General features: G+C 40.9%; 7 protein-coding genes across 7 annotated transcripts; 3 read left to right on the top strand and 4 right to left on the bottom strand.

Moving 5' to 3' along the window:
* Positions 1 to 79: 79 nt before the first annotated feature.
* On the bottom strand, positions 80 to 1,969 carry WALSEDRAFT_29226 (hypothetical protein; the record flags this gene model as incomplete). Its single annotated transcript, XM_006958947.1, has 5 exons — positions 80 to 1,282; positions 1,329 to 1,394; positions 1,532 to 1,540; positions 1,677 to 1,749; positions 1,800 to 1,969. 5 exons carry the CDS (start codon positions 1,967 to 1,969, stop codon positions 80 to 82), a joined length of 1,521 nt encoding a protein of 506 aa, XP_006959009.1.
* A 61-nt stretch (positions 1,970 to 2,030) lies between these two features.
* On the top strand, positions 2,031 to 6,746 carry WALSEDRAFT_39205 (hypothetical protein). Its single transcript, XM_006958944.1, has 6 exons — positions 2,031 to 2,294; positions 2,342 to 3,182; positions 3,233 to 3,472; positions 3,519 to 3,805; positions 3,855 to 6,085; positions 6,132 to 6,746. Exons 2-5 carry the CDS (start codon positions 2,834 to 2,836, stop codon positions 4,305 to 4,307), a joined length of 1,329 nt encoding a protein of 442 aa, XP_006959006.1. The 5' UTR covers positions 2,031 to 2,294; positions 2,342 to 2,833; the 3' UTR covers positions 4,308 to 6,085; positions 6,132 to 6,746.
* WALSEDRAFT_60683 (hypothetical protein) lies at positions 2,046 to 6,746 on the bottom strand. The gene is made up of 8 exons (XM_006958945.1): positions 6,380 to 6,746; positions 6,132 to 6,350; positions 4,670 to 6,085; positions 3,855 to 4,623; positions 3,519 to 3,805; positions 3,233 to 3,472; positions 2,342 to 3,182; positions 2,046 to 2,294 (listed from the first exon to the last, which is right to left on the bottom strand). Exons 1-4 carry the CDS (start codon positions 6,431 to 6,433, stop codon positions 4,408 to 4,410), a joined length of 1,905 nt encoding a protein of 634 aa, XP_006959007.1. The 5' UTR covers positions 6,434 to 6,746; the 3' UTR covers positions 2,046 to 2,294; positions 2,342 to 3,182; positions 3,233 to 3,472; positions 3,519 to 3,805; positions 3,855 to 4,407.
* WALSEDRAFT_64918 (hypothetical protein) lies at positions 2,057 to 2,788 on the top strand (the record flags this gene model as incomplete). The annotated part of the gene is made up of 3 exons (XM_006958946.1): positions 2,057 to 2,294; positions 2,342 to 2,725; positions 2,775 to 2,788. 3 exons carry the CDS (start codon positions 2,057 to 2,059, stop codon positions 2,786 to 2,788), a joined length of 636 nt encoding a protein of 211 aa, XP_006959008.1.
* On the bottom strand, positions 6,732 to 9,193 carry WALSEDRAFT_60682 (hypothetical protein). Its single transcript, XM_006958943.1, has 5 exons — positions 8,325 to 9,193; positions 8,048 to 8,276; positions 7,333 to 8,002; positions 7,215 to 7,287; positions 6,732 to 7,172 (listed from the first exon to the last, which is right to left on the bottom strand). Exons 1-5 carry the CDS (start codon positions 9,115 to 9,117, stop codon positions 6,781 to 6,783), a joined length of 2,157 nt encoding a protein of 718 aa, XP_006959005.1. The 5' UTR covers positions 9,118 to 9,193; the 3' UTR covers positions 6,732 to 6,780.
* Positions 9,194 to 9,230: 37 nt separating this feature from the next.
* Positions 9,231 to 15,557, bottom strand: WALSEDRAFT_57846 (hypothetical protein; the record flags this gene model as incomplete). The annotated part of the gene is made up of 6 exons (XM_006958942.1): positions 9,231 to 9,822; positions 9,868 to 11,705; positions 11,753 to 12,057; positions 12,101 to 14,485; positions 14,534 to 15,148; positions 15,194 to 15,557. Coding segments are annotated over 6 exons (6,062 nt in total), but the record flags the coding sequence as incomplete, so codon positions are not given.
* Positions 15,558 to 15,600: 43 nt separating this feature from the next.
* On the top strand, positions 15,601 to 16,498 carry WALSEDRAFT_60680 (NGG1p interacting factor 3 family; the record flags this gene model as incomplete). Its single annotated transcript, XM_006958941.1, has 2 exons — positions 15,601 to 16,247; positions 16,292 to 16,498. The coding sequence occupies exons 1-2, from the start codon at positions 15,633 to 15,635 to the stop codon at positions 16,493 to 16,495; spliced, it is 819 nt and encodes a 272-aa protein (XP_006959003.1). The 5' UTR covers positions 15,601 to 15,632.
* Between the last annotated feature and the right edge of the window lie 52 nt (positions 16,499 to 16,550).

Here is a 16,550-nt window from a genome sequence, read left to right as displayed (position 1 = left end):
CTACACGTGGTCATATGATCGAAAGAGGGTAAAAGTTGACGAAAAGGTGATAGAATGAATTAAGATAGCCATAACTTTGTTAGCTAGCAGTACTGAAAAAGTTGAATGAAGGCAAGAATGATAGTTTACGTGTCTTATCAGTCTCCTTTTTGAGGTTATTAGCAGCGACGTTGCTCAAGGTGTCCAAAGCTGGTGGACGATAGTTTGCAGCTGCAACATTTGGTGGTGTAAACAAAGCCTCCTCATCGAGGCTTTCACCATCGCTTGAATCCGGTGCTACGTTCGTAGTTGGTTGTGAACGTAAGAATGAATCCTTATATGATGATTTACGTTGACTAAATATAGAATAATCAGAATCAAATGATGATGGTTCCTGTTCATGAAGATTGTTGAACTGTCTCCTTGCACCAACTCCAATTGGATTCATTGAGAGGAAGTTTGATGAACGACGACTAATTGATGGTATTGGATTACGTGTAGCAGCTGCAGCTGCGAGTATATCCAACGAATTTGAAGATACCTTTGATGAATTTGTACCAAATGGTGTTCTCAATCCTAAAGATGAGCTAAATTGGCGTCTTGGTTCATCCTCATCATCACTCTCATCACTTGAGAGTTCTTCACCAGATGCTGAATCATTCTTGTTGTATTTACCATGAACAACGTCATCTTCTTCTTCGATTTCATCCTCAATTTGTGGTAGTAAAACAGCCATTTCAGGTTCATCATCACTGAAAATATCTGACTTGTTTGGTGAGCGCATCTGAGAGAATGCATTTGAGTTACTCTTCTCGCGTGGAACAGATGATGCTAATCTACGTGAGCTACGTACACCGACACTGTTTGAATAGTTTGATGTCATTGACAAATTACGAGTCATAGCTGTTGCAGAAGGTGCGCTTCTAGAGAGCGTAGCGGATGGTCTACGTGCGCGTTTTGCAGGTGGATGATCGCCATCGTCATTTTGTAAATGTTTACGAGTATCTAATGGTGTCTCAGATTCGATCGCTGGTAAAGAGACGTTATGGAGTGCTGGTGTTAAGGTTGTTGAGTTGCGTGATCTTTGTTTGATAGTATCCTCATCATCATCATCGTATGATCTACTATAATCGCTCTTTTTCGATTTGCGATCTCTACGAGGTGCGTTTCTTTCGATCTTGGCGAGGTCACCTGCCGTCGATCCTCTCGAAATTGTAGGATGAGACCAAGTAGAAGGCATCATACGATTAGCTTGACCTGGTTTATTACGTTTTATAGTAGAAGTGCGGCTAAAACCATAAATCTAAAAGTAAAATTGAGCGATAAAATATAACTAGTTCCGAACTCACATTCATCTGTCGTTGGAAAGTAGGGTAAGCGGATGATCTCCACATAGTTCCCATGACTTTCTCTAACTAATATCTTTGTTAGTAAATAATTTCATGAAAAGTGCATCGCCTTCTTTCCCGGGATCACGTCACAAAGGCGTGCCTTAGCTGATATGATGACGGGCTGAAGGTGTGATGCATGCATATATTGAATCTAGACTAACCTCGACTGGCTGGAAAGAGTTGTTAGTAAATATTCTTTTTATTGTTATTATTTGGCTGTTTGGCGAAAAGAGAAGACCGAATGACGGATTAGGAAGAAGACGCGTTGGGGTACTCTATATGCCAAACAGCCGTACATAAACTCACATCATGTATAAGAACGTATTTGCCGTCTTCTGACCAGGATATAACGTTGTGGAGATCAGGGTTCTCTAGAAGGCTGGGGGTGGTAGTGTGAGAATGAGCAGTAACTGATGGAGAGTAACCCACTGGAATAGCTTATCCGGGAATCTGCCAGATGACTCATTGCCATCCTTCTTTGTGTGTTGTTGTGCGGTAGCTGTCGCTGGGGACTGCTGTGGTACTGCAGGAGACGATTGCTGGGATTGAAATAAGCGTAAATGTGTGAAAGATGCGCTGTTTATTGAAGGTAAATTCATTTTATTTCTTGAAGTTGGTTGTAATAAAGAGAGAAGAATGCGGGTTTCATTAGGAGAGATCTGCAGGTACAATTTAAAGTGGAGTAAATGAAATTCAAAGATATATCTAGACTATCAGCTGATAAGTTCTTTAATAAAATACCTAAAAATCCTGTTATAGTAACTAATTTATTTACTCACCCGTGGCTATCAGCCAGTCGGGGATTACAAGACGATTTCGATTTATTGATAAGAGATGAGTACACGGCTAATTTGATAGTGCCGATAGAGATACAACAGCCCGGTGTAGCGCTCTCCACAGACCAGAGGTTTGAAGTGCCATTTGGTGGGTATACATAGCTGCCGACGTACCCGTTCTAAACAGCTGATTAGGCTTGTTCTACAAGTTATTCATACAGAATGAGCAAAAAGACAAGAAAGGCTATCTCGCCCAGTATGATCTGCTATCGAATAGCCCCTATCTATCTAATTTGCTGCCTGTTATACCACATTTAAGAGATCTTTACGCAAAATCAAGCTCCTGGTTGGGTCCTGAGGGTACACTCACGCCATTACATAGAGACGCCATCAGCGATTCCAATATACTTTTACAGCTCGTAGGACAGAAAAGGGTGAATATCATAGATCCCATGTACAGCAATCTGTTAGATCTACACCCGAGCAACTCGCCTTTACGCAATTTTAGCAAGCAGTCAGCGGAATATCCTAAAGAAGGTGATTTTATAGTACACACAGCGATATTGGAACCAGAAGAGAGTGTATACATACCCGCTGGCTATTACCATTCATTTAAATCGTTATCTAGATCTTTCAGTGTAAACTTCTGGTTTAATCTTCCGAAATGAACGTTCTTTGTCTTCTACCATGGCTTCTTCCCGACCATCGTCGCCATTTTCTGAACGACGGAGAACTGTACACCAGCACAATGTCCATAGAATAGTCTCTCCAACCTTAAGGCAGTTCGAGTACGCTAGAAAGTCTCCTTATGAGTTGAAGCAGCTGCCAAGAAGACTTAAAGATTTTTATCAGCAACAGAACAATTTGTTAGATGCTTATGCATCTGTAGATGATCTACTGGAGAGTAGCTATCCACAAGATGTACTTGCGCGACTACATGGTATAGCAGCTGGTGATGAGCAAACACCTTTGCTACACTTCCCAAATGAGAAAGCAGACAAATCCCACAACAGAACGGTTAACTTAGTTCTGAATGGTTGGTATAATTGGCGTATACAATCAAACCCGTCTGACATCATATTATAGTTAACCTACTTATAAATATACTCCTTCTGGGTACAAAAGGTGCTGCAGTTTTACTATCTGACAGTGTCTCCTTATTTGCTTCTCTTGTCGAATCTGTTCTCGATTTGCTCTCCTCATTGATCATTTTTGGTACCACACAATGCGCAGGACATAGAGACGAAAGCACAAAATTCAAATACCCAGTCGGAAAGCAAAGGTTTGAACCGCTTGGAGTTATCATTTTCAGTGTATTCATGATTGGCATGTCGATCCTACAATCTGATAGCAAATCACTAACATATCACAGGCTCATTCCTTCAAGTACTCTTCGAATCTCTCTCTAGATTACAGCATGAGCCAACACCAGCGAACTTACCATTCGCGGGTATACTCAGTATGGCAATTACAGTAATTGTTAAAGCGATCGTTTGGGTATTCTGCGTAAAGATAAAGTCCTCAGGTGTACAAGCGATCGCACAGGACAGTTTGAATGATGTAGTTTTTAATATCATATCACTCAGTTTTCCATATATTGGACAAACTTTCAATATACCCTCACTTGACCCAATTGGTGGTGTTATCCTCTCTTTATACGTGAGTAATAAACTTGGTTAATCGTTTAGCTAAACCTATCTCCACATAGATTATAATTGAATGGACGGGAACCCTGATAGACAATTTTAGTCGTCTGAGTGGACGTGTAGCTGACCCAGTTGAACTATCAAAAGTTCTCTATTGCGTTACGAGATTCACCCCCGTACAATCAGTCAGTTATATTGAATGTTATCATGTCGGTGACAACGTTATTGTTGAAGTTGACGTCGTTCTACCACCTAGTGTCAGCTTACCAGTCGCCCACGATTGGGGTGAAACTATCCAATATGTAATTGAGTCACTCGAAGGTATAGAACGTGGTTTCGTACATCTCGATTACAACCCTACAAACCCTCCGGGGCATATGATGCAGGCGTCAATGGCTGTCGAAAGGGAAAAGAAGAAGCGCTTTGCTAGACAGGATACAAATGAAACTATCCTTCAACCTACAGATCCAGAGTCGGAAGCTGGTGGATTGAGTCGTGTAAACGAGGTTGTTTGATTAGCCTTTAAATTGTCCATCTTTATTCATTTCTATTATTTTATCAATAATGAAAGCTATCCTGCTTTAATAATGTACATAAGGTAAAACACAAAAACTATTATTCTCCAATACGTCTACGACGACGTTCGTTACCCTCTTTTCTAGCTTGAAGAATCCAATACCTGACTAACAAGCCGACGAATAAAAAGACGCAAGCCAAGCCGACAACAATACATCCGAAGATGACATACGAGGGCTCACTACCATCTGAATTTACCATTGGTGGTCCATTTTCTTCAGGATCTTCCGGCACACCATTTCTGGGTGTAGTCACCTATTCAATTGTCATCAGATAGTTATACATTAATAAGGAAACCTACATTCATACTAAATGCCTGTGTGATAACCATCATAGGTAAAGAACAAACCGTGATAACAGATAGTGCCAAAATTGTATTATCAGATCCTGATTTTGATACTGCATGACCCAGTTTAAGTTGTGCGAGATATGCCAAATGTAAAGAACTAAGAACACGTTCATCGTGCATTAATGTCTGCGTTGACGAAACAACGTGGTCTTCAATATCACCAAAATGAACGATCATCTCTCGAAGTGCCTCAGATTGATTAGGATCTTTAAGTGATTTGCGCTTCTCAATCATCCTGGCTCTTAGTTGCCTAATCACATCCGACTTTGCACTTAATAATCTACCTAAACCTGTAACTAATCTGCGAGTATCTGTTGTACGTTGCAAAAGGTGTGATTGAGAGTTGGGGAAGAAGGACAGAAATCTGATCTCCTCCGGTATGAGCGACTTCGGACTATTTCCTGAACGTCTAAGAAATGATAACTTGAGTATCTTCGTCAATATTCCTTCCTCTTTCGGTTGTTCTTCTACTGGTGGCGATGGCGTCGGTGGAACATCTATAACGACACTTTTTGATAAAGTTTCATCCGTATTATACCTCCTTATTTTTGTCCTCCTATCTTGTTCAGCTTTCTTAGCTTTTCTCTTTTCCCGCCATTCAGATAATTGTGAACCATCCATAATACCACTCAAAAGTGGAGCCAATGGTCCCATCTTACTTTGCGCGCGTTTAGGTGTCGTCGGAGGAGGCGGCAACTCAAATTTCTTTGCATATGCCAATGAATCCGGCGACTGGTCATACTTATCTTTCTCGCTATTGACGAAAGTATCTTCAGAGTGTCTCTCTGGATGATCAGCACCAGTGTTATCTTTGGTTGACAGTCCCCTTGGGTCAACAACAAGATCATCGATTTCATCTGTCTCCCTTTCGACATATTCGATTAAAGGTAAGAAGGCGTCAACTAGTGAATCCAACAAGCCGTGAGCTATCCATTCAGGCGCAACTAAAGAGACTTTGGAATGTTCAGCGAACATTCTTCTTATAATACGATCAGTGTGTGTTGCTATGTTATCAAAGTGAAATGATATGACACCTTTCTCAAATATGAGTAGATAAACGTTGATACCACCAACACCAACACCTTCAACACCCTCTTTACCACCTACACCTTCAACAATACGCATACGCTTTTTGCCAATGTTATCATCAGCGACATCATTGAGGTGAATATCAGGTGAAAGGTGTTCAAGCGATACATCGTCGGCTTTCCTCGATAAACCGGACGATGGATCTGATAAACGGAAATATCTTTCATCAACACCACGGAAAACAATCAGAGTATATCCTAATGCGGGGAAAGTTTCTAACTTTTCGCGAGTGTCTTGCTGTAATATATCCTCTTGTGTTAAGGGATGCAAAGGAAACACCTGTTTAATGTTAATTACTTGTTTATAGATTAAATATTTCACGTACTTTGCAAAGTGACCGCATATCATCCCACGTCGGTGACTTGATATCAAGCCACCAGACGCCATCGTCGGTTGTACTCGGTTGAGAGGCACTCTTTATTGATTGATAGATAGGGGACAACTGTGTGTGCCTCTCAATAACGGGTTTGTGTAAGCTTTTAAGCGTGATCAGCATAAAATCCTGGCTGATATCAGGTTCTCTAAGCCTGGAACGCCTAGACCTCTTCTTAAGTTTTTTAGATCTCGATTTACTAAGAATAGAAATCGATCTTCTTGGTGATACGGTCGATGATGAAGAGGAATCATTACTAGAATCTGACGATACCGAGGCTTTGCGACTGCGTTTACGTCTTCTACGTGGAAATGAAAAATTTGAAGAGTCTGAGGATCCGGAAGTGTCACTATCGTCTGAATCTGAGTGGCCTAACAAATTGAGAACACCTTCAACGAGTTGTCTACCGACACCGAGACTGGATCGAGTGGAATGCCTAGAAGGTGAACCTGGTGGTAATGTATTACGGTAAATATCTTGATTATCCTCGTCAAAAAAATCACCCATAGTGATAAGCCAACATCGATGTCAGAAGTCAAGAGTGGAATGTGACGAGATGACTGTTTTATAAATATTATTATTAATATATAGTACAAGCATTTTATTCTTCCATTTCTTCTTCGTCCCCTTCTCCTTCAGATTCCATTTCGTCGCCGTCCATATCGAAAACAAGACAGCCATAACCGTCGTTAGACGAAAGTGCAGATATTCTACGACCAGGTAATCCATTAAGTGCTAGCCTACTAACTGGTTCATCAGCTTTAGATAGCGTTCTTTGTTTGTCTAATGGTGCAACCACCCTGCTTCCATCGTAACTTAAATTGTTAAATGGCACGTTTGCGAGAACATAATCGCTACTTTCTCTGTCAAATACGAGAACGACGAGTATTTCATCGTCAAAGTAACCATAATCAACTACACGGGTGGTAGGTAAATGTAACTGCTGTACTTGCCAGTCAGAATGATTGTCGAGTTTGCACCTCAAAAGCGTAACTATGGATGTCAGTTGAAACAGTGCAAGATAAGTATTCTTACTCTCTGAATCGTTTTGTTCTTCACTCAGTGGGAGCGAGTATGCAATGTTTTGGTATAATTCTCCATTTTCAGCCTACTAAAACGTAAACCAGAGTCTTCTTAAAATTAGTTTACGCACCTTCACTATAGAATCTCTAAAAATGTGTATAGTATCAGGTAATGATATCTGAGGACGCTCATTTAATTCTATTCTCACATCACATTTATCAACAGCATTGCAGAGTAACAACTGAAGCTGCTCGCTCAGCCAATTGACTGTAGACAACAAGTCACTCTGTCTTTTCGTGTTAGTTGGCGATTCAGAATGTCTTCCTCTGCTATGACGTCCCTTGATTGGCAAACCCGAACCAGAAACACGCCTGTCGTTCGTCTCCTTGCCTTCCACAAGTCGGCTAGCATCCTTGAGGTTTCTCTGGGCCTTCTCAAGAACTTTATTGATGTCAACTTTGACATCCATATTCTCATCGTTGAAAGCTACTGGATGGTCGTTCTTGATGAGATACTCGTCCAATTCAATCATCGCGAATCCAGACTGAAGGTATTGCAAGACTGCCATAATATCAAATTCAGGTTTCGGCATACTGACTACCTCATCGATTTCATCTTGATTAAAATATGCGTATTTTGCCATTTGGTATTTGAGGAACTTCGTGAATTCGCTAAAGTTTATAACTTTATTGGATATAATTACTGTGATGTCCCATAATCTATTACATAGACTAATTGTAATCCGTATGATTTGATCTAAAGTCGTGTGATTGATTGGGATGTCCTGATAACGATCTGGTCTACGGTGGTCGTTAATTACAATAAATCGTAAACAAAGCACTCACGCTGAAGTTATTGATTGTAGTTCTTCGAGCATAACGAGCAATCTCTCGAGTGATGGAACAATGTTATAGAATATTAACGACTGCATTTGATTGAGCGACGTTAAAACAGTTGTTGACCACTTCTCCAATGTCCTATCTGTCAAACTTTCACTGATAAACTCACGTAATCCTTTACTTGTAGTGCCCATTAAGAGTAATTGTATAAGACCCAATTCTGGTGTGTCAGGGCCTGGGAGATGGGTTGAGTCAACATAAGGAACATATAAGATTCACTCACAATGAGGTCTCATGAATTCTCCAATCTTATCGCTCCATTTAAGCGACTCAGAGCGGGGTCCACCATTATCAGCGTACAACTTTGTGAGACGCGTAACACCCTCCAGCGCATAACTTAATACCATAGATAATTGACTAGATAGTGCCCCCAAATGGTGTATATCTCGTGGAATAGCAATTTTACCATAATGTGTCAACGTATAGATGTCTAACTGAGGCGTGATGACCATATTATCGTACTGTAACAACTTTGGTAAGGGTATAAGGGGTAATTTTAGAGTGCACTGTAAGTAAATTTGTATTTGTTTGTTATATCGACAAACGATGATAGATTCTGAACTATCAATTAATGTTTCTTCACGTACATTCATAGCTACGCTTGTTGAATCAATGGGAATGTACGGAAAACCTTTATCAATCAACGTCTTAACATAATCTCCGTCCTTTTTTTCCATCTTTGGCAACCTAAATGGCAAAAGCTGGTTAATGGATTTGCTGACATCAGGAAGGGCGTTCAGGGTTGGAAGAAAAGTAAATCTAGATTTATTACGTGTTGGAGATTCAACTTTAAACGCGTCTATGCTGCATATATCACCACCAGCAAATTGATAAAATGTACTACCATCTTTGACGTCAAGGAGGTGAATGTTGTTAATTTTATCTAAGACCACTATAAATTTACCATCGAAACTCCATCTTAACTGGTCTATTGCGAGATCCCTCTCCCATATCAAAGATCCGTTAACTCTGTACAACTTCGTTGACTGCTTGTTGAACAACACGAGCAAATCCATCTTAGGACATATACTATAACTATTGAGCTTTAAACCATGCTGAAACCTTAGTTTATCTAGCAACTGATAGGATGCCATGACGTTCGCGAAGAAAGAGAACACAATTGACAGATAAAAAATATAAAATAAATAATAATTCCTTTTTACAATCTAAATTAAATAAGATTCAAGTGATTCACCGGTCTCTTCTTCGATTTGTTTGAGCAACTTCTTAGCGTTGTCGACGACCCTTTCATCACTATCTTCGAGACATTCAGTAAGGAAAGATGAAACGGTTTCAGCAATAAAGCCTATCATCCTGTCTGGTATAGCTCTCCACAAATCTTGCGTGATCTCCAGTGCGACGACCTTGACAATTGCACTATCGTCTCTCATGTTGAGTAAGACGCCACCATTGATTCTTCTCAATGTTGAATCAGTTCTTGATGAGTTTGCAGTCTCAACGATGGCATTCGAGGTTACATCTCTACGTATACCAGATTTAGTCATTGATGGTTGGACCTTAATTTGCGCAACAAGGATATCTGACACCTTAACTATACGCTCTTCAGTCCAGAATGTACCTCTGTCCATTTTTACTGATTTTGCAATTGTGCTGATGGCAGCTTCCCATAGATATGCTGATGATGATGACTTTGATGTGTACTCATTCAAAAGGGCGAGAGTATGGTCGTAGCAAATTGCAGTATATGGTGCAATAATAGCCTAGTCCTGTGTTAGTTTTGTATGACAATAGATATAAAAACCCACCTTAAGGTTATCAAGGAGTGAGTTGAAAACTCTATAGAAGGTAATACGACGATCGTTGAAAGTATCCTTCTTGTTGACTTCCTCAGAAAGATCAACAACTGCCCAATCGTAGAAACGTTTGAAGATAGGTCTGAAAGTAGATTCATTAATCTTAACGACAATCTCAGCGAAGGCCTCTATGGCGGAATCCTCAACAAGAACGCTATCCATCTGCTTCTCATTCGCGTAGGTCCTAACAGTAAATACTTCCAAGAACATTTTGAAAAGCTTTTTGTGGTTCTCCATAATGTAGCTTCTATCAGCTGCGTGGAGACCACGTTTGAAGAGGTAAAGGAACGCCTCAACAGAATCCTGGCTAGAGGTCTGTAGGACACTTTCCCATTCGTCCTTCAAAGCAACAATGAGGTCTTTGCTTGGTACACGTCTGCTAAGTGCATTCAACAAAGTCTGAATTTCATCAGCTTGCTTCTCAATGACTATGTTGTTGAAGACAACATTGAATATATCCTTCAGGTAAACACCGACGAATGTAGGCAAATTGTTTACGACACTTCTGATGCAGTTGAGAGCAGCTTCAACGCTACGGTCATTTTCGATAGCTCTCTTAGAAACCTCGATGATCTGCTTAAGATGTGGAATCAATCTTGTTTGCAACTTTGGAGTAAGTGACTCGAGTAATGAGAACGCAGAAACAGGATTTTGAGTACCTTCGGCGAATTCTAAAACTGATGACACAGATTTCGACAAGACAGAGAGCTCAGCGTTGACAGCTGTATCAGCAATGGTCTTAAGTGCGCTCAAAGCGAGGTCCTTATCTCCGGATTTTGCGTTCTTAGCCTTGAGCAAGTTAAGTGCAAGATGAGCAGCTGAAACAACAGCTTCTGAGACTTGTTGGCGGTGTGAATCTTTTACACCTTTCAAGCGAATGCTGAGAACATGGAGAGCACCATGTTGGACATTCTCATTGGATGAACTGAGTAACTCCTTAACGATTCTAGTAAATGATGCAACTGGAATGACATTAAGAACACTAATGAGTGTACCTTTCGCAAGGTTTCTCATTTCGTCATTGCTACACTCATCAGAACCGAGTAAGAGGAGCTGTCTAATGATAGACACCAACTTATTTTCGATAACGTTATCGCTCAAAATTGACTTTACGACACCACTCTTGATTTTATTAATTTGGAAAGCCTGTTCAACGAAGTATAACAAAGCGAGTGACTGACGTTTCCATAATGTAGCCTTATCTTTTGTCTTATCATCAACTGATCTATCCAAGAAGACCTTTTCATTTTGAGCACCACTGAGGCGTTTCTCGAATGATGAAATCTCCGTAAGAATCCTCTCAAGCGAAGTCAACTGTTCTTGTGGACCGAATGCAGTTAAAATACCCAATGGGAGGACAATTGGTGCTTGTCTTTCGCTGGTTGATTTAACAACTTTGTTGGCAACTTTATCAACGAGCAACATCAAGATAGTGGATAAATACTTGATTGGATCGAGGACTTCCACTAAGAAACTGAAGAGAACCAACCTTCTATGCTTTGGTATATGGTTTGCCGCATCTGTGAAGGTCATCAAGAATGGTTTTGAAGCATGCATGAGAGATTCTTGATCCTTAGCTTGACTGTTAAGTGAATTTACTACGACTGGTACGACACCTTCAATTGTCTTTTGAACGACGTTAAAGGAGAAGCTATCATCACGTTGAAGGATATTAGCACCCATGAAAGTAAAGATTGGCATGACATTATGAAGCACATTATCTGGTGCCAATTTGGCAAGAGCAGAAATGAGTAACAATGCTTGTTGGAATGTTTGTGGGTTCTTCGAAACTATAGTTATGTTAGAATAACCCAAAGAATTCGGAAGACAAATTTACCTCTGATGACATTAACAACAGTGTCAATGCGGATAGCCTGTGCAAGGTTGGTCCAATCCTCAATAGATTCACTCCATTCTTTCAATTGACTCAAGCACATTTGTTCAACATAATCGACTTCACTGCTGTCGTTTGAACCAGCAACGGTTGCGTGGATCTCTGTAACTTGAGCAAGTGTTTCGAAAGTAGTAACTAAAGCTTGTACAGAAGGCTCTGGTGAGTCTTCAGCTGATAAGGAACCGACCCAATCGAAGATGCTGGTTAAGCGAGCAAGGAGACCAGTATGTGAGGTTTCATTAGATGTCCTAAGTGTGTTAACAAAAATACTGACACGTGTGTCAAACTTACTTTTCTGTACGAATGCGCTTGGATGTTGGTGGTTCAACTTCTTCGGCGCCATTTCCAAACTCTGCTCTAGTGGATTGAAGGAGGGAAGTGTAGGTAACCTCATCCAATGCAATACGCTTAAGAGAGTCACTTGTTCTTTGCGCAAGACGTATATCAGATCCTTCGACGATATCCATCAAATCCTTTGATACTTCGAGTTTGATTGTGTCGCCGAGTGCAGCAAAGACACCGTCTTGGAGACGTCTCAAAACATACGTAGAGTACTCAATCTTACGAAGTGAGTTTCTGAACAAGCCATAAAGTTCTACGTTTTCGTTCAGCAAGCTCTTTGCTGCGCTCTTACTGAATGAAGAGAAGACAGCATCGATAACCTTCTCTTTGGATACGTCATTTGATGAATTCAAAAGGACCAATTCAGTATCATTTTCTTTGGCTTGTAGAAGTGACTTAATGAGTGGCATCAAGGTGACCAATCTGTTTGAATCCCAAATATCCACAAGTGAATCTAATAACACACATCTTGCGTCGATATCTTGCCATCCAACTACATGTGAAAAGAGATAGCATATGACACTAACTTTAAGTTTCTTTGAGATCTTCTTTTCACTCTTGTTCTTACCAAGTAGGGATGAATGGAAAGTCTTCAGGTATGTCTCATCAGTAACGAAACTGTCATTCTCATCGTAGATACTCTTGCAGTATTCCTGCACCTCATCTGAACCAAGGTATTGGATATGCTTAGAGTTAGAACCGTAGATCTTATCGAAAGCGTAGATTTCGCCAGTTGTACAATTGGATTTTGACAGCGTTCTTAAACAGTGGATGGCTCCAAGACGTACATCCTTGATTGGATCTTGAAGTGCAATCAAAACTGATGGAAGAATAGTTTGGAAATCAACTTTTGCTTCAGCCGTTGCGGAGACCTTCAAAAAGGCGTCAGTGTGTTTGATAGCCGCATTTCTGATATGGTCACTGTATTGCCTGTTGGTGTATATTGAAGCGAGGAAACTAAGAGTTGTCTCTCTCAAAGCAACAAATAATGATCTGAGTAAGATAGTTGCCAAGTTTGTCAATACATATGGTGCATTACCAAGTTTGTACACAGCATAGCTAAATTCAGTTTCAGCTTTGTTTGCATCTCTTGATGATCTACTGAGCCATGATATCTCTGGTAAAGCGATATCCGCAATACCAGTAGATACTGCCAAAGCTACAACGAAGTGCTCCGTGGTGTCTGAGTTTGGTTTCTTGAATAACATCGAAGAAACATTCTCGGAGGTGATAACAGGAGTATCATTAACTAATGGGTTCTCAAGTGTAGCAATAGTTGCGTTGTCAAGAATCTTAGCTGCTAATTTGAGTTTAGACTCGCGAGAGACTTGTTGAAGAACGTGTGATGCAACTAACAAACCAAGTGCACGAGTGTTGTGAGCTTGACCCTTGCTTATAAAGTCAACGAGGATGTCATGATCCTTTAACAAGTTTTTAGATAATGATTGAGCAATGACGTGATTGACATTCTTGTGATCCTTCTCATCAAGTCTTTTAACGACAGCGTCCGCAGTTCCCTTGAGGGCACCCTCCTTAATGTTTGACTCCTTAATGAGACGCCATACCTTCTCGCTAATTGGAAGGTTCTTCGAGGTAACCAAAAGATGCTTCCAAATGACAGGAAGAATTGACGTGTCTTTGTGACGACGGGCAAAATGTTTGGCGAGGAATCCCACATGTGCTAGTATAACATCCGTTTGTACATACTGACTTTTGAGTGATTGATCAATCGTCTCCAAGATTGTTTCAGCAGGAACATTATCAAGTACAATAGAAGGATGTGAGTAGACACTCAAAACGATACTTGGGACATCATCCATAAGTCTAGCAACCAAGGTGTCTTGAACAAACTTCATATCATCAATCTGCTTGGATTTGATTTGATCAAGGAGGTGTGATACGGCCAATGCACGGGTTGTGTTATCTGCTGCATTTGTTGACAAGAATAGTGTTGTAGCGTTATCACCAGTGTTTACTGTCGCATGCATACCACCTGAGTTAGCAGATGTAAGTGCAGCAAACAATTCCTTGCGTTGATTATCATTAAGAGAAATTTGATACTTTTGGATGGAATTGTCGAAAGTCTCTCCCCATCTTTGGTAAGCAAGACTGATCAATGAGCTGTACTCTTCTGAAGCTGCATGATGGACAAGTGCATCACAGATCGCTTGACCCACAATCTTGGACAATTTTGGTGATTCCAAAAGAGTAGTGAGTGTGGATCTAGCAGATTCGTTGTCTTTAGCCTTAACCATGAATGCTGGGATGAGACTTGCTATGCCTTTGTCGACGCTGTAGTTATCAAGGTAGCCTAAAAGACGATTACCGAGATCACTTTGGGATTTGTTTAGAAAGTAACTATGTCAGTAGAGAAACACTTACGAGATTGACAAAATGCGTTTTGCGTAGTCTTCTTGTGCAACTTGAACACCTTGGGCGTCGATGATTGCAAAGACGGTGAGCAAAACTTGATCAGCTTCGCTGTCAGTAGTCTTACCATCGTCAACGGTCTTGAGCATGGCAACCATGAGTGACGCGAGAAGCTTATCTCCAAGAGCCATCTTCTGTGCTAAAACAACGAAGACCATCCTTGCAGCGTATTGTGCATCCTTGCTCGTTTTGTTACGAAGAGTGGCCCTAATAGAGGAATAAAGGGTTGTCAATTCACCATCTGCAATTTGTCTCGATTGTTGGATGTACTCTAACAAAGTGACTGTCCAGAAAGAAGACAATGGTCTATGAGTTGAGACAACCTCGAGTGCGGATGGTAAAGACTGGCAAACAAGCTTGAGTACTTCTAAATCGGATCTAATTGCTCTAATAAGGATGGTTCTCTGGAGTGATTGCTGTGACTTCTTGACTGGGAGCAAGAACGAATACTTGTTGTTGTTTGCTGCAGCTGGGATCTTGAGGAGCTGCAAAATCTTTGCGAAGCTGCTTGAATCATGATAAGGAAGGAATGCAATTAATGTTGCGTCTATATTAAACTCGTGTACTCTGGGTCCTAATCAGCAAAAACTCACATGAGGAAGGAATTCTCACCTAAATTTTCTAATCAACCATTCTAAAACCTTGGCAGCTGCTCTAGTAGGCAAGTGCGGGCTAAGTTTTACTAGGAATCTATTGAGAGTTGTATTCAGATGATCAACTTCTGATTGATTGAGCGATGTTCTATCGAGATCCTTTGTTGGTTCTCCAAAGAGAGGTGTATCGAAATCTTCAAAAGACTTATCGAGCTCTTTCAACTGGTCAAATCCTCCAATGGCGAGGAGATGTACATCACCAACGTCGAGATCTGCAGCTTGATCTGGCTGGAAGAGATAAGAATCTCTTTTTGACGGCTTATTTATCTTATCTGCGTCGTAGCTCGCGAGCTGAGCTATTTGGTCCTGCAGACTGCTCATCGTCGGAGTTGAAGAGAGAAGCTTTCACCTTTACAACCAAAATGTCGATTTCAAACGCGAAAATAGTATCAAATGCTATGCAGAAGATTGCACCATTAGAGCTAGCAGAGAGAGCCTGGGATAATGTTGGTTTGCTCGTAGAAGCACCTTTCGAGAAGCCAGGAAACAACGACGTCGTTATCGTCAACGATTTGACAGAGAGAGTCTTCAATAAGGTTTTGGCTGACCACCCTAGCACTTCTGTCATTGTCAGTTATCACCCACCAATCTTCAGAGCTCTCAAGACGATCACAATGGATAACTCAATCCAAAGAACTGTTTTGAAGTGTATTGCTAATGGTATTAGTATCTACTCGCCACATACAGCTTGCGATGCTGTCAGAGGCGGTGTAAATGACTGGATGTTCTCTGCAATCACCGGCCATTCCACATCGCAGCCGATAATCCCGTCAAACACAACATTAGCAAACCATCAAGATGCAGGCATGGGTAGATACGGTAACTTTGAGAATGCAGTATCATCAAGTGATATTATCAATCGCGTCAAGGAGCATTTTAAGGTGGATTCACTTCAGTTTGCAGATGGTGGTAAGAAGTCCTTCAATTCAGTAGCTGTATGTGCTGGATCTGGCTCGTCCATACTCAGTAAGGCACCATCTGTTGATTTATATGTTACTGGCGAGATGGGACACGTGAGTTGTTTTTCTCGTATATTTCCACCACTAAGTAAGAACAGCACGACGTCTTAGCAGCCGTAGCACAAGGCATATCCGTCATACTGCTAAACCATAGCAACTCGGAGCGGATGTACCTTCAAACCAGTCTAAAGGACGCCCTCATGAATGTTATGAACCTCGAGCGAGAAGAAGCAGGTATACCAGCAGCTGACTACTCTGTATCAGCTTGTGTCGCCGATAAGGACCCACTTGTATCAGTATGAATTAAATATAATGCATGAAATTTTTTTTTGAATTCCTCTCAAGCGAGAAGACTAG

This window comes from Wallemia mellicola (assembly GCF_000263375.1).
Source record: "Wallemia mellicola CBS 633.66 unplaced genomic scaffold WALSEscaffold_13, whole genome shotgun sequence".
NCBI classification, from domain to species: domain Eukaryota; kingdom Fungi; phylum Basidiomycota; class Wallemiomycetes; order Wallemiales; family Wallemiaceae; genus Wallemia; species Wallemia mellicola.
This window is presented reverse-complemented; position numbering and strand designations above follow the sequence as displayed.